At 42.6% G+C, this 24,320-nt stretch overlaps 1 protein-coding gene across 1 annotated transcript; it reads right to left on the minus strand.

Moving 5' to 3' along the window:
• Positions 1-258: 258 nt before the first annotated feature.
• LOC149451965 (uncharacterized) lies at positions 259-24,091 on the minus strand. Its single transcript, XM_089689918.1, has 4 exons — positions 23,675-24,091; positions 10,739-10,865; positions 9,190-9,263; positions 259-5,367 (listed from the first exon to the last, which is right to left on the minus strand). The coding sequence occupies exons 1-4, from the start codon at positions 23,991-23,993 to the stop codon at positions 4,916-4,918; spliced, it is 972 nt and encodes a 323-aa protein (XP_089546044.1). The 5' UTR covers positions 23,994-24,091; the 3' UTR covers positions 259-4,915.
• Positions 24,092-24,320: the final 229 nt, after the last annotated feature.

The raw sequence follows: 24,320 nt of genomic DNA on the forward strand, positions 1-24,320 counted from the left end.
TGCGTTTTCCAGTTTGCAGAAACGCACTACGGTCCATCTAACATGATTTCTTATGAATTTGGTTCACATTTGTGCATTTTCAGCCAGTGCGTTTTTTAAAAAGGGTCAGAGAACCCCTCGCCTTGTATGGATGAGAACCCTGGGGGCCTCCGAATCATAACGCTTACATCATAAAGTCTGGCAATAGAAATGACCGCAACATATAACTGATTTGTCTTTACTACATAATAAATGTATACAGTGTATGAAACAACATCGTATCTTTAATCATTTATTTTTATTTATTATAGACACTTATATAGCGCCATCAGTTTACACAGCACTTTACATATATATAGTACATTCACATCAGTAATATGCTTTTACCGTGAAATCAGCAACAAGCTCAGTCATCACTCATGGCTCAACAATGACGTAAGTAGGACATACCATAAATTATTCCTCACCATTAACATGAGGGGTGAGGCAAACAACTACCGACCTTTAATACCTTTTTATACCTCTAAACAAGTGAAACAAACAGTCATGGTCCAACTGAAACTCAAAAGAGAACACAAAGGACACGGGATGAGGCATAACTAGAACCTTCATGGCCCCGGTGCAAGAAACCATGAAGGAGCTCCCTGACCCTTGACTGGGGCCCTTCCCTCTGAGCCGAGACACTTCTTTCCAAACCCGGGGCCCTTCTCACTGATCCCGGGGCCCTTTACTTCTGTTGCAGGTCCCTTATTTTATGGTTCCGCAACAGGACCCTTTCATATGATCTACAGCGGGCCCCCTTCTTGCTGTCTTGGAGCCCCCCATGGTAGAAGAACGCAAGGGCCTGGTCACAAATGCAACCTTTGTGACCCTTGTAGTTCCGCCACTGGTGTCGATAGTTTTTTATTTCTGGTATTTTATTATTTTTTTTACTCTCTTAGATATATACTTATTATAGTGTAGCTATATACAGTCAGGTCCATAAATATTGGGACATCGACACAATTCTCACATTTTTGGCTCTATACACCACCACAATGGATTTGAAATGAAATGAACAAGATGTGCTTTAACTGCAGACTGTCAGCTTTAATTTGAGGGTATTTACATCCAAATCAGGTGAACGGTGTAGGAATTACAACAGTTTCCATATGTGCCTCCCACTTGTTAAGGGACCAAAAGTAATGGGACAGTTGGCTTCTCAGCTGTTCCATAGCCAGGTGTGTGTTATTCCTTCATTATCCCAATTACAATGAGAAGAATTGTGTCGATGTCCCAATATTTATGGACCTGACTGTAGTTACTATGGATGTTTAGTACAAAGATACAATATTATAGTTTAAATATATGTCTTCTATACAGCCTCTTAAACATACAGAAGAAATCCTGAACAAGTAACATGCAATAATAATATTGTAAAATAATATAATCTTTAAGGTGACATCTTTATTTAACTTGTTAGGTTTTTTTACAATTTTGTCAGGAGCCCCATTGGTGAGATATCAGGGGTCTAAACAAACCTCTGATGTTCCACCTTTGGAAAGGAGATTGAGCCTCATCTGCACAGAATGAATGGACAAGAAGAGCTCTGTACAGAACTTTCAGTTCATTCACAAACCGAAGCATAGTAAACAGACTGATTATAACATAGTACAATATTATTAATGATGTCCTACTGAAGAATATTATCCCCGAGAGTATTAGGAATTTTTGAACATTCAGTGGCCACGTCTCCCCACTTTCTATGACCTCCTGAAGGTGCATAAAAACCTAACAAAACCCCCAGGTAGGCCCATCATATCGGGGTGTGGTGGGCTCACAGAAAATGCAAGCACTCTTGTGGACATACATTTAAGACCACATGTCACCAGTCGACCATCATATACCAAAGACACTATGGATTTGTTGCAAATAATCGAAGATATGCAAGTCCCTGCTAATACTTTATTAGTGGCCCTAGACGTAGAAGCTTTGTATAGCAGCTTACCACACAGTAAGGACCTGGGTGTGGTCAGTATGTTCTTGCAGGAGAGAAGTAATGATCAGACTAAATTCAATGTTTGTTCTCGAAATGTTTGAATACATACTTAGGAATAACTACTTTACCTTTGATGGTTCCCACTTCTCCAGGTACAAGGCGTAGCTATGGGAACGTGTTGTGCCCCATCCTACGCCAATCTGTACCTTGCTGTGCAACTATCCAGCTATTAGATTTTACACCTGGGCTTAAAGCAGATCAATAGTCAGAAATCATAAAAATCAAATGCATTGCCTTAGCTATTCCATAAGCTCTAGGGACCCAAAATATTTACAGCCACACAGGGAACCTAGTCACCTTCATGTAATCACCATGAAATGTATCAGGACAGATAATGTTCTAAGAACCTCCTATCATGTTTTTGGATACTCAAAATTTGCTGGGGCCAAAAATTCCATGTTAGAGGGCCCAGTTATATTTTGCGGTGCATCAATTGCACATTAACCTATTGAAAATATTGGGCTGCCAATGCACCCAAAACATGTAAGGAATTGGAAGACACTACCAAGCTTTGCCATGCATGGAGACATTCTGCAACATAGGAGCATTGCCTTAGGCCTCTTTCACATTGGGCAAACGTGGTAACCACACCCCCCCCCCTTCCAAATGTGATCTGGGGTGGATCACTTTTCAGAGGTTTGCAGGCAGTCAGGAGGAGATACAGCCACCTTCTAGCCCATTCAGCCTTGTCCATTTACATAGAAACTCATGTATTTTGCTGCATGAAAATGCAATTTAAGTAGAAATCCAATTCTTTCTTTTGGGGCGGGTTCACATCTACAAGCTGCAGTTTAGTGTGTTTCTAAAAGGGAAACTCTCTGTACCCATTTACACCTATTCATGTGTTACCATGTGTGTTACCATGTGTGTTACCATGTGTGTTGCCATGTGGAAACTCCCGCCATGTTTTTATTAGTGAGCCCTTGTTACATCATTGTTCCCCTCCTTACATCAGTGAGCCCCCCGTAACATCAATGTGCCCCTCCTTACATCAGTGAGCTTCTCATTACATCACTGTACCCCCTCTTATATCAGTGAGCCCCCGTTACATCAGTATGCCCCTCCCTTCACCAGTGAGCCCCCATTACATCACTGTACTCCTCCCTTCGTCAGTGAGCCCTGTTACATCAGTTTGCCCCCCCTTCATCAATGAGCTTCCATTACATCACTGTTCTCCTCCCTTCGTCAGAGAGCCCTCCATTACATCAGTGTGCCCCTCCTTACATCAGTGAAAACCCTGTTACATCAATGGCCCCCTCCCTTCATCATGAGCTCCCTTTACATCAATGTGCCCCTCCCTTCATCAGTGAACCCCCATTACATCAGTGTGCTCCTCTCTTCATCAGTGAGCCCCCATTACATCAGTGTGCCCCTCTCTTCATCAGTGAGCCCCCATTACATCAGTGTGCTCCTCCCTTCACCAGTGAGCCCCCCATTACTTCAGTGTACTCCTCCCTTCACCAGTGAGCCCCCCATTACTTCAGTGTACTCCTCCCTTCATCAGAGAGCCCACCATTACATCAGTGTGCCCCTCCTTACATCAGTGAGAACCCCTTTACCTCAGTGTACCCCTCCCTTCATCAGTGAGCCCCCATTATATCAATGTGTCCCTCCCTTCATCAGTGAGCCCCGTATGCCCACTTAAATCAATGTGCCCCCTTACATTTTAATTAAATTCAAATTACTAACAACAACTTACAGGGCCGTCCACAACTCTGTCCCCAGCTACATCACTAACTTTGTCTCTAAATACCAACCTAATCGTTCTCTTCGATCCTCCTGCTCTTTAGCTCCCTTGTCTCCTCCTCCCATGTGCGCTTTCAGGACTTTTCCCAAGTCTCTCCAATCCTCTAGAACTCCCTATCCCAACCTGTCTAACTATCTCCTGCTCTCTCCACTTTTAGGCAATCCTTGAAAACTCATCTCTTCAGAGAGGCCTATCCTGCACCCCCCCCCCCCCAACAACTGTACCTTTATTTTCTCCATGAACTTATCCCCCACTATTTTACCCTTTGAATCTCTTGACCCTCCCTCTTAGAATGTAAGCACCAATGAGCAGGGCCCTCTAATTCCTCCTGTATTATATAGTGCTGTAATTGTCCTGTCTGCCCTCATGTTGTGAAGTTCTGTGTTATCTGTTGGCGCCATATAAATCCTGTATAATAATAATACTAATAATAATCAGCAGCAGCAGGGCAGGAGCTGGGAGGTGGAGCAAGTCTGAATGGGGGAAGTTCTGTCCTCCTCTAAAAGCTGGGGGGGGGTAAAAAAGTGATTTCATTGGTTTTTAGAATGATGGTGGTCCCTGGTGGTCCCAGCAATCAGCAACAGTTGTGATTAGGGAGGTTGGGGGGATGGAGTTTTACAGCACTTAGGTTCTGAGCTGGCAATGCAGAAGCTGCCAGCCCCATTCCCCTTAGGGCCCATGTGCCACACACACATTGCAAACATGGAGGATACACCACTGACCCCCTACTCACAATGAGCCATGGATGGCCTAAGTTATTCAGTAGATTGTATTTGAACTATTAAAGACAGATATGTTGATAAGCCACAAAAACACATTTAAACATCTCAAAAATCCTGCAGACGCGGCCAATGTCCAGGCCATTCTGGTAGACAAAGCTGTGACATGTCTGGAGCAGCTTCCCCCATATTTCATTGGGCTCTGACTCTGATGGACTAACTGGCCAATAGATATGTGCAAGAGGCAGGAAGGCATGGAGCTTTGCTAGTCATAAGAGCCCAGAATTCAATCTTATTGGGGCACTTTCAAGGCCAATGCAGGAGAAAAAAACACTATTTTCTTAAACGTTATATTTGTAGACAGTTTTTGATTTAAAGACGAACATTTTCAAACATTCCTTCAGCTCATAGTGTTATCATCAGGCTGGCATGTTAACATATTGCACATCTTCTTTCCTCCTCTCTCTCTTCTCTCTCTCTCTGCTCTCTCTCTCTTCTCTCTCTCTCTCTCTCTCTTTGCTCTCTCTCTCTTTGCTCTCTCTCTCTTTGCTCTCTCTCTCTTTGCTCTCTCTCTCTTTCTCTCTTTATCTTTTCTCTCTCCTGATGAAGTTGGATCTGATGGATGTAGTTGTACATAAATTTCTTCCTTTCTATCCGCTCTTTTCTCGAGTCTCTTGGCTGTTCCAGGCGGAATCTGACGTTCCTCAAGGCGCTGTGTATCACCATCAGGATGTCGGTTGTTTTTCCCAGAGTTTTTATGTTGCTCTCCCGTGTGTAATTCTCAATGGCGATCACTGTCTCCGCCCCCATGAGTCTAAATCGTTTCTCAGTTTCCATGTAATCTCCTGTGGTTTTGAAGGTGAGGACAATGATCGGAAAGATCCCTGAACAAAAGGAACACAGTGAGCATCTCAAAGAAATCTCAGTAACCAAAGGAGTATTTCTAATTAGGCAGGGCAGGGCAGGCCTGTGCCTAGGGGTGGTTGTGTATTACTGGGCCCCCTGTGAAATTGCATGTACATTCGTTATTCGCAAATGGCAGAAAAATGTAATGTTATTAGGCTATTTTCTTTGAAGTTCAAATACTCCTCATCCAAACATCATAGAGAGAATCAGGGAAATACCAGTGCCATTTATAAATGGTGGCCAGTAGACAATGAATGTGTAATGCCCTCCAGGTTATATATGTAGCTTTTGTTAGATAGAGGCTGATTAGCAGCTTGGGGATGAGTCAGCCTGGGGATTGAGGTAGTGAGGTTACCCAGGACAGGCTGGGAGGCTCTGTCAGGTCAGGGTTTCTGGAACCTGAAGAATGGAGGAGGCTCAGATCTGCATACCGAAGGACCTTGGCCAGTCCCTTGGCAGGAGGCTGGGCATGGTGACCAAGGCAACCCTTAAGTATGACAGAGCCTAGGGAGGATGTCAGTGAGTGTCAGGTGGAAGATTGAGTGATGAGATGGAGCCTGGGAGGAGGTCCCAGGAAGGGGACTCACCTATGGACAGGATTCTACAAAAGAGGACCTCCACTGTACCACCATCTCCCAGGGAGGACATCCTGGACAGCAGGGAAGGAGCCAGCCCAGTGTAAGGCCTGAAGGCAACCACCAACCCACCAGGCTGACAGGAAAGAACAGTGTGAGCACTCTTACACCCCAAATCTTTTCCTGAAAATTTTTGCTTGATAAACAGCTGCACAAACATCTTGTGACCATTTTTTCTCCAGGGCATCTGCTTTGAAAATGTATAAAATTCTTGGGGTTCTAAGTATTTTTGTAAGAAAACAAATGTTGAATTTAACATGTTTGAAAAATGTCAAAATTGCCCAGATGGTAGGTGGGTAAATACATTCCCAGCTGCTATACTCCGTGAAGGTACTACCCCCTCCTGACTGCCCCTGCTATGTATGCTGGGCTTTGCTGCAGAGCTAGGACAAGCATTCTTGGTGGGTGTCATCTGGTGGAAGGAAGGGAGACCATTGAACAGCTTTTCTCTGGTCTTGGTTCTGCTGAATGAACACTTAAGTGATGCGTATTACATCACTTCCACTGTCATTTCGCCTGGCTGCTGTGTCTGGGGAAGAAGCTAATGAAGCACAGTCTGTGCTCTATTAGCTTCAGTGCAGGGCAGGGGAGACATCAGAGGTCTAACAAACCCCTGATTTATCAATAACAATAAGTTGTCAATACATCTTTTAGCCCCCTATGTGTTAGCAATAAGGTTAATTGTAAAAAAAAAAAAGTTTAAAAAAGCAAAGTAACATACAAAATATGAAATACCAAAAAAAGGTCCCCCGTCCTGACATACACTGCTCAAAAAAATTAAAGGAACACTTTGAAAACACATAAAATCTCAATGGGGAAAAATCTCCTGCTGGATATCTTTACTGATATGGACGGGGTAATGTGTTAGGAACGTAAGGACGCCCCATCGATTGATGGAAATGAAAATGATTGACCTACAGAGGACTGAATTCAAAGACACCCCAAAAATCAAAGTGAAAAAATTATGCAGCAGGCGAGTCCATTTTGCTGAAATTTCATTGCAGCAACTCAGAATGGTCCTTAGTAATTTGAATGACCCCCATGTGCTTGTATGCATGTCTGACAATGTTGGGGTATCTTATAGAGATGATGAGGCCAGGCATTGCTGTGTACCAGGAGGAACCCAGGACCCACTGCACCAGGAGGAACCCAGGACCCCCTGCATCAGCATAGGGTCTGACAATGGGTCCAAGGATTTCATCCCCATACCTACTAGCAGTCAGGGTGTCATTGTCTAGCCTGTAGAGGACTCTACGTCCCTCCATGGATATGCCTCCCCAGACCATCACTGACCCACCACCAAAACGGTCATGCTGAACCATGTTACAGGCAGCAGAACATTCTCCACGGCTTCTCCAGACCCTTTCACATCTGTCACATGTGCTCAGGGGGAACCTGCTCTCATCTGTGAAAAGCACAGCGTGCTAGTGGTGGACCTGCCAATTCTGGGGTTCAATGGCAAATGCCAATCCAGCTCTATGGTACTGAGCAGTGAGCACAGGGCCCACTAGAGGACATCGGGCCCTCAGGCCACCCTCATGAAGTCTGTTTCTGATTGTTTGGTCAGAGACATTCACACCAGTGGCCTGCTGGTGGTCATTTTGAAGGGCTCTGGCAGTGCTCATCCTGTTCCTCCTTGCACAAAGGAGTAGATACCGGTCCTGCTGATGAGTTTAGGACCTTCTAAGGCCCTGTCCAGCTCTCCTAGAGAAACTGCCTATCTCCTGGAATCTCCTCCGTGCTCTTGAGGCTGTGCTGGGGGACACAGCAACCTTCTGGCAATGGCAGGTATTGATGTGCCATCCTGGAGGAGTTGGACTGCCTGTGCAACCTCTGTAGGGTCCAGGTATGGTCTCATACTACCAGTAGTGACACTGACCCGAGCCAAATGCAAAACTAGTGAAAAACAGTCAGAAACGTTGAGTAAGGAAAAAAGTCAGTGGCCTCCATGTGTAAAACCATTCCTGTTTTGGGAGTCATCTCATTGTTGCCCATCTAGTGCACCTGTTGTTCATTTCATTAACACCAAAGCAGCTGAAACTGATGAACAACCCCCTCTGCTACTTACCTGACTAGATCCATATCCCAGGAGTGTCACTGACTTGATGCTAGACTCTGATTAAAAAGTGTTCCTTTCATTTTTTTGAGCCGTGTACATGCACATAGGAACATAACACATGTGACAGGGCGTGCCTACATATGAAAACAACTATTGCATTACACATTACACATCACTGTGAACAATAGAATGAGAACAATAATTCCGGGGTCATTGTTCATGGTTACCTCTACACTTATATCCCGTACAGCGCCACCTATGGACAATTGTGGGTACTGCAGTTATCAACATTTCACAGGCATGCAGGATTTCAAGGCTTGACATGCTGGTTATATATTTACTCTTCACAACCCCATCCTTTATATTTACCCAACAATCGGGTACTATAATGTGTTTATGCGCACTAAAATTAACTGAAATTTGTTATTTTACTGAAAATGTGCATTTTTAAACATAAAAAATGAAACTACCACCATTTCTTTCTCCAGGGCATCTGCTTTAAGAAAATCCATAATGTTTGAGGAGTTTAATAATCTTCAGGCCTAGATGGAGCTGATAATCATTGAAGATAAATACTGTATATAAATACAAATAAAATAAAGCCAAAAATAATTATAAATAGAAATAAACATTTCCTATGACCATCAGCTCCATCTAGTGACCATAATGTGCTATTTTTCTGATTCACTTTATTATTATAAATGAAAAACATTTGACCTGGAGGGAACAAAACCTAATAACATTTGTTTTTGCCTCCCCCTATTCACATCAGAAGAATGTACATGCAGTGCCAAGGGATATTTTTTTTAATATACCCCTCATTGTCAAATTTTATTTGGTGAAAATTTGCTGCGACTCCTTTACTTTGCAGCCTAAGGTGCATATGTCTGTTGCTTCCCCTCTAGAGCGTCACATGCAGTATTTTCTTCCTTTACCACAGCTGTCTGCAGTAATCCCGCCCCTGGTGTCTGACTGACAGGTAATGTGGCCAATCACATGCTGGCCAAAGTGCTGGCAGCAAGGTTAGTAGAATGGATGGCAATTAAAGGGAAAGGGTAAAAGAACCGTGTCACCAAAATAAGTATTCACACAGAAAAAAACGTTACCTGTCATTTTTATGCAGTTGTCCAAAAATAATTTCACATCTTGCTGTTCTCCAGCTGATATGTTGTGTCTGGCACTGGAGAGGAGTAGAAGAACACCATGGACATCAATGTAAATGGATAAGAAGACCCTTTCATGCCTATCTACATCACACAATTATTGTATATTTACTTTTAATGAAATTAAATATTTTGTATGTTTTCTTTTTTAAGTTTTTTTATTTATTTTTTTGCTTAAGGGACCTATTATATCATGCTCAGTGAAAAGTGAGACACTCCGGGATTATCAACCTTTCATAGGAAGTGGCCTTGTTAGTGCAATCACCGGGACAAGTTAGAGAACCATCATTTTACAGCGATGACATAATACTTCTCTGCTACCTGGCTCTCAACCTGGTTCTGGTACCTGCTACCTGATTCTGGTAATACTTCTCAACCTGGTTCTGGTAATACTTCCCTGCTACCTGGTTCTCAAACTATACTAACAAACTGTATGCATCCCCCCCCCCCCCCCGAACCAAAATATTTACTCTCCCACTTCAGCTCTGGAAGATTTTACCCCCTTCATGACCAGTCAATTTTTTTGCAATTCAGCATTGCGCTACTTTAACTAACAATTGCGTGGTCATTGAATGCTGTATCCAAATAGTTTCCACACAGAGATTTTTTTTGGTGGTATTTGATCATCACTGTTTTTTTATTATTATTATTTATATTATATAAACAAAAACATTTTGGAAAAACAATATTTTTTATTTTCTGCTATAAAACATATCCAATAATAATAATAATAATAATAATAATAATAATAAAAAATATCTTCATAAATATAGGGCAAAATGTATTCTGCCCCATGTCTTTAGTAAAAAAAAAAAACACCAATAAGTGTATATTAATTGGTTTGTGTGAAATTTATAGTGTCCATGAACTATGGAATATACACTGATTTTTACTTATGACGGTGATCAGTGAATTATAGGGGACTGTGATAGTGCAGAGGGCAATCTGACACTAAATGACACTGGGCGGGAACTGACTAACTGCCACTGACATCACCAGTGACACTAATACAGTGATCAGTACTAATACCATACACTGTCACTATACTAATGACACTGGCTGGGAAGGGGATGGAATCTAGGGCAATCAAAGGGTTGACTGTGTGCCTAACATGTGTTAATATGTGTTATTTCTGCTGCTTTTTACAAAATATATTTTTATTTTCTTGTCCCTGCATTGCAGGGAGAAAAAACAGAGATTGATACCTCTGTAAAGAGCCCTGTGTGGTTTGTCAACACAGGACCCTGGGCTGTGATTGGACACAGCCCATGAGCCATTGCTGACAAACTCCCACTGTGTACAACCACAGTGAGAGCAGATGGGTGGGGGTGTCGCTGTGCCTGTATGGGCCGCCCACAAATGGTTAAACCTCCATGGTCACCTCCAGTTCTGAACATATCACCAACAAACATATCATCAGATCAGCCCCTCACCCAGTTCCTGACAACCAAAGTGCTCCAAGGATGGACCGCCCAACACAAGACTCGCTTACCTGTACACAAAGATGGGGACAATGAAGTCTGTGAAATTCGGATCCAATTCTGAATTTTCGACGGCCTCCATCATAGCAATGTAGTTGTTTCTCCATTCAACTTTCTGCCCGATGGGGATGAAGTTTCCTGGAATTGATAAGAGAATGCGTCACGCAGGAAAGTTGGAGATCAAAAATATTTACTACATTTAAATAGCTCAAATGAAAGTTGCATGTACGGCCAATGCGTTTCAGGGGCGGAGCTAAGAGGGAGCTAATGGGGGGGAGGTGTAGATACTTCTCCTAAAAAAAAAGAAATCTGCCTCTTAACCCCTTAATGTCTGAAGGTAAAACATATCTTAACATCTGAATGCTGTTTTACAACTTTGACGTGTGTTAGTAACACTGTACATATCATCACAATGACTTATCACTTATATTGTATCCAGATGGATTATAACACTTTTATTTTATTATTGGGCCTTTATTTGGTGGCAATTTTTCAAAGAAAAACTGGAACAAATTAATAATCAAAACCACCAAAACACCTATATTATATTCTACTACTTCTGATGTTTGTGGCGATACCACATATGTATACATTCTTTGATGTTTGTGTCCACAATAGGGCCAAGAAACAACAGTGCGCCTGACAGTGCGCCTTATCCTACTGAAACACACTGACACCCAGAAGAAATATACTGACAGGGAAAAAAACATACTGACTCTAATCTTTAACCTTTCACCAATAATCCCCAACCTGACTCTTCCCCTGACACCCCAACATAGACCAAGCCCTTATCTAGCTATTTTATTATTACTTTTTTTTTAACCCTTTAACACCGACATCACACAAATATGCGTCCTCACAGAACTGTTTTTTTTTCCGTGGAGCAGCATGTTTATGTACCTGTCTTTGCGCTGGAAGCACAAACACCCCCCTATTTGGTTCTGAGTAAGTGATCAGATCCCACTCAGTTACTAAAATCCGGAATGAGTTCTATTATGAAGTCATGCGGTATTTTAGTAGTGAGACATTCATTCATGTTTCAGCTGACAGCTGAATGGAAAAAGAATTGCCAGCCTTGCCCAGCAATTAAAAAAAAAACCCTGGTTGCCCCATATACCAAGCCCTTTGGGTCTGATATGGATTTTGAGGGGAACCCCTACACCAAGATTTTTTAAAAAATGGTGAGGGGGTCCCCCCCAAAATCCACACCAGTCCCTTATCCGAGCATGCAGCCTGGCAGATCAGGAAAGGGGGGGGGGGGCAAGTGAGCGCCCCCCCCCCCTGGACCATATCAGGCTACATGCCGTCAACATGGGGGAGTGCTGTGGGACAGGGGGGACTACCCTCAAAGCACTTTGTCCTCATGTTGATGGGGACAAGGGTCTCATCCCCACAACTGTGGCCGGTGGTTATGGGGGTCTGTGGGTGGGGGCTTATCAGAATCTGCAAGCCCCTTTAGCAAGGAGGCCCCCAGATCCAGCCCCCACCATGTGAATGAGTATGGGGTACATGGTACTGCTACTCATTCACAAAACAAAAGTGTAGTGTAAAAAATGGAGACAGTTTTTGACAAGTCCTTTATTAAAAACAAAAATAAAATGATGCCGCCGTCGACCTAAAAAAAATGCTCAGCTCTTGACGCCGGCTCCTCGCTCTCTGACAGCTGCGCTGGGATGACAGTTCCTAAATACTGTAATGATGTCACAAGGGGGCCCCCTTGTAATGTCATCATGCGCTGTGATTGGCCAAAGCATTGTACCTGATCTATGGTCAGGTGCATTGCTTTGACCAATTGCAATGCACTGTTGGGGCGCAGTGCATTGTGGGACACGACGGGCGAATAGCACGCCTAACGTCCTTACCGTTCATGTATTCGCCAAACACACAAACGGCCGATGTTCGAGATGAACTTATATTCAACTCAAACATCAAGCTTAACACTATTGGTTACGGGAGGATAAAACTAGATTTTCCATGTGATTTAGTACTTCAACTTTTGTCAACCATTGGGTCACAGAAGGAGGTTGTGGGTCTCTCCAGCGTACCAAGATACAGGATTTGGTGGCATTAAGGAGGTGTCGTAGAATGCATTTCTTATAGAATTTGATAGGTACAGTCGTAATGTGTAGAAATTAGAAAGCTGGATCCTCTGGGAGGGTATATTCAACAAACTTCAGTGAGATCCTGCGGACTTCCAACCAAAAAGGTTTAAGTTTAGAGCAGGACCTAAATATATGGAGCATGGTCCCCCGATCCTCCTGACATCTCCAGCAGTGATCCATGATGGTTGGGAAATATTTACAAAGCACCACAGGCATGCGGTACCACCTGGTCAAAATTTTTAAGTTGTTTTCCTGAACTTGTGTTCATATAAAAGACTTCAAAGTGAAGCGGATAATACGTTGCAGTTGGTTTGGGGAGAAAGTTCTATTCAACTCTCTCCCCCATTTCTGTAAATGTACAGGTTTGAAACCCGGAGGAGACGAGAGGAGAAAGGCATATATTCAAGAAAGGGTGTGAGGAAGAGGGTCCTCATCATTACAGAACTTTTCAAAAGGAGTCAGTTGCCTATGAAAACAGGTGGATGGAGGGAGAGATTCCAGAAAGTGTTTAAGCTGTGGTGATCTCCAGAAGTCCAAGCCGAATCGCCCCGTTGGCAACATCAAGTCTTCCAGAGAGGGCCATGTGGCAGATTGTAGAAAGTGAGGAAGTGCGGAAAGGACCTTCCTGGAGACCTAGAGGGAATGTTGGGTGTCCCAAAATTGGAAAAAGAGGAGAGTAGGTGGATGATAGTTGAGTGTTACTGCAAATTCAGGCACAGACCCTCAACATTATTATCTTTTTTATCCTACCTAAAGACAGTGATAAATAATAATAAAAAAAAACAAAAACGTATGGGCTCTGATACTAACCTAGATGAAGCCCTTATCTAGCTTTTTTATCCTTCTTCTTATTTCTTATATATATATATACAGGTGAAACTCGAAAAATTAGAATCTGGTGCAAAAGTTCATTTATTTTAGTAATGCAACTTAAATGGTGACACTAATATATGAGACTCATTACATGCAAAGTAAGATAGTTCAAGCCGTGATTTGTCATCATTGTGATGATTATGGCTTACAGTTTATGAAAACCCCAAATCCACAATCTCAAAAAATGAGAATATTCCATGCAATCAATAAAACACGGATTGTACATAGAACAATATCGGACCTCTGAAAAGTAGAAGCTGCATATGTACTCAGTACTTGGTTTGGGCCCCTTTTGCAGCAATTACTGCCTCAATGCGGCGTGGCATGGAAGCTATCAGCCAGTAGCACTGCTGAGGTGTTATGGAAGACCAGGATGCTTCAATAGCGGCCTTCAGCTCTTCTGCATTGTTCGGTCTCATGTCTCTCATCTTTCTCTTGGCAATGCCCCATAGATTCTCTATGGGGTTCAGGTCAGGTGAGTTTGCTGGCCAATCAAGCACAGTAATCCCACGGTCTTTGAACCAGGTTTTGGTGCTTTTGGCAGTGTGGGCGGTGCCAAGTCCTGCTGGAAAATGAAGTCAGCATCCCCATAAAGCTCATCTGCGGAAGGAAGCATGAAGTGCTCCAAAATCTCCTGATAGACGACTGCGTTGACCCTGGACTTAATGAAGCACAGTGGACCAACACCAGCAGATGACATGGCTCCCCAAATCAACACAGACTGTGGAAACTTCACATTGGACTTCAAGCATCTTGCAGTGTGTGCCTCTCCATCCTTCCTCCATACTCGGGGTCCTTGTGCCTCTCCATTCTTCCTCCATACTCGGGGTCCTTGTGCCTCTCCATTCTTCCTCCATACTCGGGGTCCTTGTGCCTCTCCATTCTTCCTCCATACTCGGGGTCCTTGGGCCTCTCCATTCTTCCTCCATACTCGGGGTCCTTGGGCCTCTCCATTCTTCCTCCATACTCGGGGTCCTTGGGCCTCTCCATTCTTCCTCCATACTCAGGGTCCTTGGGCCTCTCCATTCTTCCTCCATACTCGGGGACCTTGGGTCTCTCCATTCTTCCTCCATACTCGGGGTCCTTGTGCCTCTCCATTCTTCCTCCATACTCGGGGTCCTTGGGCCTCTCCATTCTTCCTCCATACTCGGGGTCCTTGGGCCTCTCCATTCTTCCTCCATACTCGGGGTCCTTGGGCCTCTCCATTCTTCCTCCATACTTGGGGTCCTTGGTTTCCAAATAAGATGTAAAAGTTGCTCTCATCAGAAAAGAGGACTTTGGACCACTGAGCAACAGACCAGGTCTGTTTTTCTTTAGCCCAGGTAAGACTCTTCTGACGTTTTTTGTTGTTCAGGAGCTGCTTGACAAGAGGAATACGACATTTGAAGCCCATGTCCAGGATACGTCTGTGTGTGGTGGCTCTTGATACACTGACTCCAGCCTCAGTCCACTCCTCATGAAAGTCCCCAACACTTTTGAATGGCCTTTTCCTGACAATCCTCTCCAGGCTGCGGTCATCCCTGTAGCTTGTGCACCTTTTTCTTCCACACTTTTCCCTTCCACATAGCTTTCTATTAATGTGCTTTGATACAGCACTTTAGGAACATCCAGCTTCTTTTGTAATTACCTTTTGAGGCTTTCCCTCCTTATGGAGGGTGTCAGTGATGGTGTCAGGTCAGCAGTCTTTCCCATGATTGTGATTCCTACTGAACCAGACTGAGAGACCATTTAAAGGCTCAGGAACCCTTTGCAGGCGTTATGGCTGAACGAGCTGATTAGAGTGGGACACTTTGAGCCGAGAATATTCCACCTTTTCACAAGATTCTCATTTTCTGAGATTGTGGATTTGGGGTTTTCATGAGCTGTAAGCCATAATCATCACAATGATGACAAATCACGACTTGAACTATCTTGCTTTGCATGTAATGAGTCTCATATATTAGTTTCACCTTTTAAGTTGCAGCACTGAAATAAATGAACTTTTGCACCATATTCTAACATTTTGAGTTTCACCTGTATATATATTTTTTTTAATTTATTATTTATTTTTTTAATCTTTTTTATCCTACATAAAACATATGGGCCCTGACCATTAACCTCTAACAACTAACCTTTACGCTGAAACTAACCTAGAACACGCCCTTATCTAGATATAATATTATTATTATTATTACTTTTTTTTTTTTTTCTTTACATTCCTTTGACACACAGATTTTTTTTTTCTTTCCTCTCTGACACTCACTGTGGCATCCAATGACAGCTCAGTCTCCATGCTGGGAGCTCACTTTTACCACAAACCCCTGTGCACATAGGTGCGGTGCTCCAGAAGAAAGCCCAATTACACAAAGCCATGGATTTGTGTGACTCCAGAGGGAACAAGTTAAACAGGTACGTCCAGAAAAATACATTGGAGTTGCTTTACTAAAGGCAATCATACCTTCCACTCTGCAAATGCAGCAGCTCCAGAGCTTAGTAAATGAGATGAAGATTCCCTTTGCCAAGAATACCCAATCACATGCAGGGAAAAGACAAAAAAATAATTTTTGCTTGCACATGATTGGATGATGGAAGTCAGCAGAGCTTCCCCTCATGTACCAAGCTCTGGAGCAACTGCACTTGCAGAGTGCACAGTCTTTAGTAAATCCCCCCCATAGTTGGGTGAAGAGGGGAGAACTGTTTTCATCTCCAGCAAAAGCTGTTTTACTGGGCAGCCGGGAAGACGCGTGTCTTGGGCGCGGTCCTGGCCGGTGAGTCTTGGATGTGCGCTGCTACAAATTACTTTTTGTTGTCACAAGATTGTATTTCTGACATCTGAATGTATATAATTCATGGTCTTTACAAAGGATAAGGGGATGTCAGTCTATGCGGAACACATCATTGGTCCAATAATATAAAACCTATGAACTGATTTGATCTTTTAGAGTTAACCTCACTGCATTGTTTATTGATACATTTCTTAAATTATAGGATAATGAACCAAATTTGCTTTCAGGATGACTCTAGGGATGCAAACTACAGCTGAGATCTGACAGTTGCTGTTCTGTCAGCTGGCTAATGCTTAGGATGCTGCCTCCCAGCTCTGGAGTGCACATAACATGTCTGATACTCATATGCTCCTTCAAACTTATCATAATGGGTTTTTTATGGAGTATGTAGGGCCTAAAGCACTGTGATCTCCAATATGGCCCGATCCCTCTGTTCCAGACTCAGATATCAAGTGTAAGTATACCCTCCTATCCTTTACATCGAGGGTCTTCAAGACCTGGGGGGGGGGGGGCAGATGCGGCCCTTTACTTGCCTTTATCCAGCCCTTGAAACAATATTTCTCCCACTGACACCAATGATGGAGCACCATTTCTCCCATTGACACTAATGATGGAGCACCATTTCTCCCATTGACACCAATGCTGGAGCACCATTCCTACCACTGACACCAATGATAGGCACCATTTCTCCCACTGACACCAATGATGGAGCACCATTCTTCCCAATGAAACCAATGATAGGGCACCATTTCTCCCACTGACACCAATGATAAGGCAGAACAAAAAGAAAGAACAAAAAAGAACAAAAAAGAAAAAAAAGAAAAAAGAAGCGCACCAACCTTGCGCATTACCTCAGTAACCAAAATTTATTAAATAAAAGAATGGTACTCACAAACAGCGAATAAAAACAGGCATGTCAGTCCTCAAAGGGGCTTTAAAGGCAAGATGCAAATGCGAATCCCATCATGGAGGAAGCCACTCAGTACAGCTGACGCGTTTCGAAGGACAAGCCTTCTTCCTCAGAGCTGACTGGACTGAGAATATGTGTTCCCTTTTATGCCTCCAGACTGAAATAAGGCCCTCCCCAATAGGTTGGGCTGTCCTGGGCAGGGAGGAGGGGCCCGGGTGTCCACAGAATGCAATAAATAATCATCAAGAGTTCATAGAACCATATAGATAATAAACTTCAAAAGTCGGATGAAAATATATCAAATGTATACACATATATGGAATCAATTAATACAAATAAAATCATTCATAAATACAGCTTATAAATGCATAAATAAACAATAAAATAAAGAAATATAAACAAATAAATAAATATAAATAAAATTTCACTAATTCATCCCTTCATTAGAAATATATATATATTTCGCCATAATTATCATCATTGCACTAACGATCAAAAATGCATACAATGAGTATGAGTATAACACCTACACTGATAATAAGAACTATCACTCTAATAATAAGAATCACCATTCTAATAATAAAAATCACCATTTTCAAAAGGGGCCCACTACTAATTATAATCCTAGACCCACTCATCATAAAACGACTCTGTCACATAATAATCATTCTAGGGGTCCAGCTGGGACATCTACAGGGTATCCTATAGGCTCTAATTCCAGAGGGCCCTTGGTGCATAAAAACACATCATTGAGACCCCTGTCTCCTTACAACTATAGGGTTGACCAAAATCTTTCAAGCTCACACCAAGATACCATTGCTACGATTGTTGACATCTCCACTGGCCCCAGTTATTATCCAATTCAAAAAGGACAACTAGATACTGAAGGGCGAGGCAATACACATTCAGACCGTAATCAACTTAATTTTTTAAGGGAGGGGGCTGCGATTCGTCCAACATCCGCAGCCCCATCAGACCAGTTAACTACAATAATCCCAGAAAGGAAAAAGAGGGAAAGCGTACGAGACGAGGAAAGAGAGGAGGAAAGGGACACAAAAAGAGGAAGGAGACAATTATAGAAGCTCCCCTCCCCACTATTAAAATTTATAATTTATCACAATCAACCTTCTCGGATTCTGAACTCGAACTCCTGAAAAAAGGTCTGAATTTTGCCCTTCCCAATCCACCCAATCTGTTTGATCTTTTTATAGATCTGAATAAATTTATTAGAAACCTGACAGTTAAGCGGTTCTTTCTGTTAAAAGAGAACACGCCTAGTGAGAAGGAAAACCATTTACATCTCTCCCCAGATTCCTCCTTAACGGAGATGTCATTGGAAACACCTATGCTAGACATCTTAGAAAATCTATATACAGAGGGTGCATCTATGGACAATACATCCGAGCATCTCAACCTTACTGAAATGGCACTTGGGTCTCAGGGTGAAATCATGCACACCAGCTTCAAACCTAAATCTACTTTTTATCCCCACTGGGTCAAAGGTCATCATTTACCTACTTTTTATGAATCAGTTCTTGCAGAATTCAAGAAAATTTGTAATACTAGTGCATCTACACAGAAACAGTATCTACAACAGGACCCACTTAAAGCCTCCCTCAAAGCCATGAAAGAAAATAAAAATGTAATTATTAGACAAGCTGATAAAGGTGGTGGTCTGGTTATTCAAGACAGAGCCACCTACATCGGCGAGGCCTTAAGACTTCTGAATGATCGTCAGACCTATGAGGTCCTCTCCATTGATCCCACTGCCCAGTACCAAGCAAAATTTAAACTATTGCTGGAAATGGCACTGTCAGATGGTGTACTCACTAAAGAGGAATTCCTCTTTTTATACATCAAACATCCTGCCACTCCATTTTTTTATCATATTCCAAAAATTCATAAAAATAAAGATAACCCTCCTGGCAGACCCATTATCTCTGGCATAGGCAGCATGACAAGTAATTTAGGTAGCTATATTGACCACTTCTTAAAAGACATAGTCATGAGTCTTTCATCATTCGTCAGAGACTCCAGCCACATACTGGAGATACTAGCGGGATATAAATGGGAACAGGGTTATAGATGGCTATCCCTAGACGTAGTGTCTCTTTACACATCCATTCAACATGACTTTGGCCTTCAAGCCATTCAACATTTCCTGGCAAAAGATCCATCACTTCATTATACCCAAATCCAATTTTTGTATAATTCCATTCAATTTGCACTGGATCATAATTACTTTTCTTTTTTAGACAAACATTACCGCCAGATTCAGGGTACTGCCATGGGAGCTCGATTTGCTCCCAGCTATGCGAACATATTCATGGGCTTTTGGGAGAATAAGTATATTTGGAGCAATAATCCTTTTAGTGCAAATCTAGTATTGTACGGAAGATACATAGACGATATCATTATTATCTGGGATGGTACCGATCTAGAACTTGATGGTTTTTTAAATCACTGCAGAAACAACCCATACAATATTTCTTTTACTCATGTGGTTGATAAAGATACACTGGTATTTCTGGATCTAGAACTTAGACACGAGAGTAATGGTGTGATTTGCTCAAAAACGCATTTTAAACCGACAGCAGGTAACTCCTATCCACACGCTAAGAGTAACCACCACCCCCAATGGATCCAGAATGTCCCTTTTGGACAGTTTTGCAGGCTGAAACGCACATGCACGCTTAAACAAGACTATATTGAACAGAGCCTTATCCTTAAACAGAAATTTAAAGATAAAGGATATAAGGAAAGTCTTATAGAGACGGCCTGCAATAAATATCTAGTGATGTATGACTCCAGTGTCCCTACAGAAACCGATTCTAACTCTAAAAAACCCAGTGTCACTTTTAACAATAAGGAAGCACGTTTTTGTACCAGATTTACCAATAAGTCTTGGCATATCAAACAAATTTTATCTAGAAACTGGAACATCCTTAAGAATGACCCCACTCTTGGAAATGCACTTCCTGATAAGCCCACACTCATCTTTAGAAAACCGAGAGACCTTAGGAGTCAAATAGCACCAAGCAGAGTGCGTAAAACCACGATAGTGAACTCGGGCCCATGGTCAATGTTATTCGACCAAAAGGGCACCTATAGATGTGGCATCCCAAACTGTGGCACCTGTGAGATTATATGCCATCGAAAACGAGAGTTCACGAGTACTGATGGAAAAAGGTACCCCATCAAACAATTTATTAATTGCGGTACCTCCTTTGTCATCTATGGCATACTCTGTCCATGTGGCTTAATTTACGTGGGCCGCACTTCACGGTGCCTTAGGATTAGAATCTGTGAGCATAAGAGCAGCATCAAATTAGGGAAAGATAAGTACTCAGTCCCCCGCCATTTCAAAGAGAAGCATTCTTGCAACTATCTTGGTATGAAAGTGTTCGGGATTGAGGCCATCACTAAGGACCTGGATAGTGGGAGGAGACATCAGGAGCTATCCAAAAGGGAGAGCTTCTGGATTTTTACTTTGGGTACCCTGTCCCCTGGAGGACTTAATGATGATCTTGAAATACATACTCTCATCTAGCTTTTTGCTAGTGAGGGATATGTCTGGTGGGCATATATGTGTGTATATATATATTCTGTGTAGATATGTCCATGGGTACGGTCCTACGTCCTGTTGTCGGTACATCCTGTGGCGTAGTGGTTTTTTTTTTTTTTATAGATATATTTCACATTTTTACACATTTTTAAATATGAATTAATCAATGATTTGTTACATATCAAGGTGCATGTTTCACATGTATTGTATTGTGTAGAGACATACATATACATACATGTATATATTTTAGAAAAATACTCTCTTTATAGAAGTTCTGATGGTGTAATTTCAGCTATGGGGGTTGACATCTGTACCAACGATCCATTGAGCTTGGAGACACACATACATACACATCCGACCTGTTGGTGTGTATTAAATCGGGCAGCAGTAAGTGGGGGTCGGAGGAACTAGGACCCTGTGGCGATGTGACAGCGCTGCCTATGTGCGCGCACAATGGCTAGTGGATACGAGCCATTGGGTTCGCGCTGCTACTGTCCTAGTGCGCATGCGCGGGTTGGTCCGCGCATGCGCAGTAACTACCATGCCGTATCGGCAGGCAGATTCCATCTGCAACCACATCATGCAAGCAATATCTCCCTCTGCTGCCAAATAAACAACACACACCACCAATAACAAACACAGGTAATATGAATCTTTTCTGAATATACTGTCTCCTCCCCACCATCTGTAAGAGTTATCCCCTGGTGGATTGCATGTATGCATGTTCACAAAAAACCTTCTCTTTTCATCTAGATTTTTATAGCAATATAGCTTTTTCTTCCAGCTGTCATTTTTAGCAAAATACTTTGGCTATATTGCCCACTTTGTGGGAACAATTTTGAAATCACTGGCCACGAATGGCTCATTCAGTTGTGTGAGTTCCTCTTTTATCCTATACTCATTGTATGCATTTTTGATCGTTAGTGCAATGATGATAATTATGGCGAAATATATATATATTTCTAATGAAGGGATGAATTAGTGAAATTTTATTTATATTTATTTATTTGTTTATATTTCTTTATTTTATTGTTTATTTATGCATTTATAAGCTGTATTTATGAATGATTTTATTTGTATTAATTGATTCCATATATGTGTATACATTTGATATATTTTCATCCGACTTTTGAAGTTTATTATCTATATGGTTCTATGAACTCTTGATGATTATTTATTGCATTCTGTGGACACCCGGGCCCCTCCTCCCTGCCCAGGACAGCCCAACCTATTGGGGAGGGCCTTATTTCAGTCTGGAGGCATAAAAGGGAACACATATTCTCAGTCCAGTCAGCTCTGAGGAAGAAGGCTTGTCCTTCGAAACGCGTCAGCTGTACTGAGTGGCTTCCTCCATGATGGGATTCGCATTTGCATCTTGCCTTTAAAGCCCCTTTGAGGACTGACATGCCTGTTTTTATTCGCTGTTTGTGAGTACCATTCTTTTATTTAATAAATTTTGGTTACTGAGGTAATGCGCAAGGTTGGTGCGCTTCTTTTTTCTTTTTTGTTCTTCCTCACAGTTCTGTTTGGGCTTCCCCAGCCTTGGTGTGGAGCTGCACGACCTTAACTATTTCGGTGGTCCCCTCCTTGCTTTTTTGGAGTCTGATTCCATCTACTTACCACCAGTCTGGGTCCCGGAGCGCAGGAGATATCGCATTTGGACCAATGATAAGGCACCATTCCTCCCACTGACAGCAATGATAGGGCACCGTTCCTCCCCCTGGCAGAAATGGTGGAGCACCATTCCTCCCACTGACACCAATGATGGAGCACCATTCTTCACACTGACACCAATGATAGGGCACCATTTCTCCCACTGACACCAATGATAAGGCACCATTCCTCCCACTGACACCAATGATGGAGCACCATTCCTTCCACTGACAGCAATGATAGGGCACCGTTCCTCCCCCTGACAGAAATGGTGGAGCACCATTACTCCCACTGTCACCAATGATGAAACACGGTTCCTCCCCCTGACACCAATGATGGAGCACCATTTCTCCCACTGATACCAGCAATGGGGCACTATTCCTCTCACTGACACCACTGATAGGGAACCATTTCTCCCACTGACACCAATGATGGAGCACCATTCCTCCTACTGACACCAATAATAGGGCACCATTCCTCCCACTGACACCACTGATAGGGAACCATTTCTCCCACTGACACCAATGATGGAGCACCATTACTCTCCCTGATACCAATGTTGGAGCACCATTTCTCCCACTGATACCAGAAATGGGACACTATTCCTCGCACTGCCACAGCTGTCTGGCTCCCCCTAAAGACATAAAACTGGCCCTTGAAAAGGTCAGGAGACCCGTTGCTTTAAAGCCAAGGAAGCTGTCATCTTAGCCTCCGTTTGACCTGTAGTTGCCCATGTGATCAGTTATGACACCAGACATGTGATGACTTGACTTGAGTTCTGTTCCAACTGGTATTATGCATGGAAAGCCTTGAATGTAACTTTTTTGGGAAACAATTATGTCAGTGGGTTAGGTTCCACGTTCAGGAGGCCATATCTGTAGTGAGCAGAGATATCTTTACTACAACCAAGACTACAGAAGTCATACAAGGGTCTAAGGGCTAAGGGGTGACCAACAACCTGTTACCAAGCTAAGGGGGACCATCTGGATTTATTTTCAGCCACAAGTAATTTGACATTTTATACATTTTGGCTAGCCCGCCAGTCCCATAGCCTTTGGGGCTCCCCGAATGTTACTCACCAAGCTGGGCATACACTTCAGCTCTTTCAAAATCGCTCATTCTGCTGCAGCCTCTGTTGTCTACGATGGTGACCACGTTGGTAAGCTCATATTCATTTCTTACCATGGTCAGTCCGTGGTCGGTTTCTCGGGACTCGGCATATTCCTTGAAGATCTCACCTTTTTCTAGGGCATACTTACAAGAGTTAATAAAGGCAGATTTTCCATGGCCAGTGTAGCCAAACAGCTGTATGAGGACTCGAGTGTAACCCTGACTGTCCAGATCTCCCTCATCCAGGCTGAAGTTCATGATGCTGGCCGTTAGCTTTCTATTGTCCATTTCTGAAGATTCTTCTTAGTATTTTTGTATTTGTTTTTGCTTTTTTCCTCCTATCTTTCTCAGTTTTTGCTATTGTCTGTGTTAGCCGTAGCAGCAACTTTCACTTTCATTTGTGAAAAAGAGGGAGTTGCCGTAAAGATGATATGTTTAGTTTACAGCAAACAACTTTAATAACTAAAAATTGAATGAAATACTCAAAGTATTTCAAAATTTTTTCCTTACAGTTAGTTTACATTGCCTCCATTTGTAACATATTTTAATTTGTCTACATTTCACTTATATGTTTTGTAGGAGTAATGGAGACATTTCCTCTGTAGCTGAGCCCTT

Source organism: Staurois parvus, unplaced genomic scaffold (genome assembly GCF_062004578.1).
Source record: "Staurois parvus isolate SC_StPar_1 unplaced genomic scaffold, SC_StPar_1.0 ptg000503l, whole genome shotgun sequence".
In the NCBI taxonomy this organism is placed as follows: Eukaryota; Metazoa; Chordata; class Amphibia; order Anura; family Ranidae; genus Staurois; species Staurois parvus.

Bases quoted from the DNA above. Each gene is read 5' to 3' on its own strand.
- LOC149451965 (XM_089689918.1), bottom strand. From the start codon at position 23,993: ATGGACAATAGAAAGCTAACGGCCAGCATCATGAACTTCAGCCTGGAT. The intron at 10,866-23,674 runs GTGAGTAACATT...TATCAATTCCAG, and splicing joins TGAAGTGTATGCCCAGCTTG to GAAACTTCATCCCCATCGGG. The intron at 9,264-10,738 runs GTAAGCGAGTCT...ACTCCTCTCCAG, and splicing joins GTCCCCATCTTTGTGTACAG to TGCCAGACACAACATATCAG.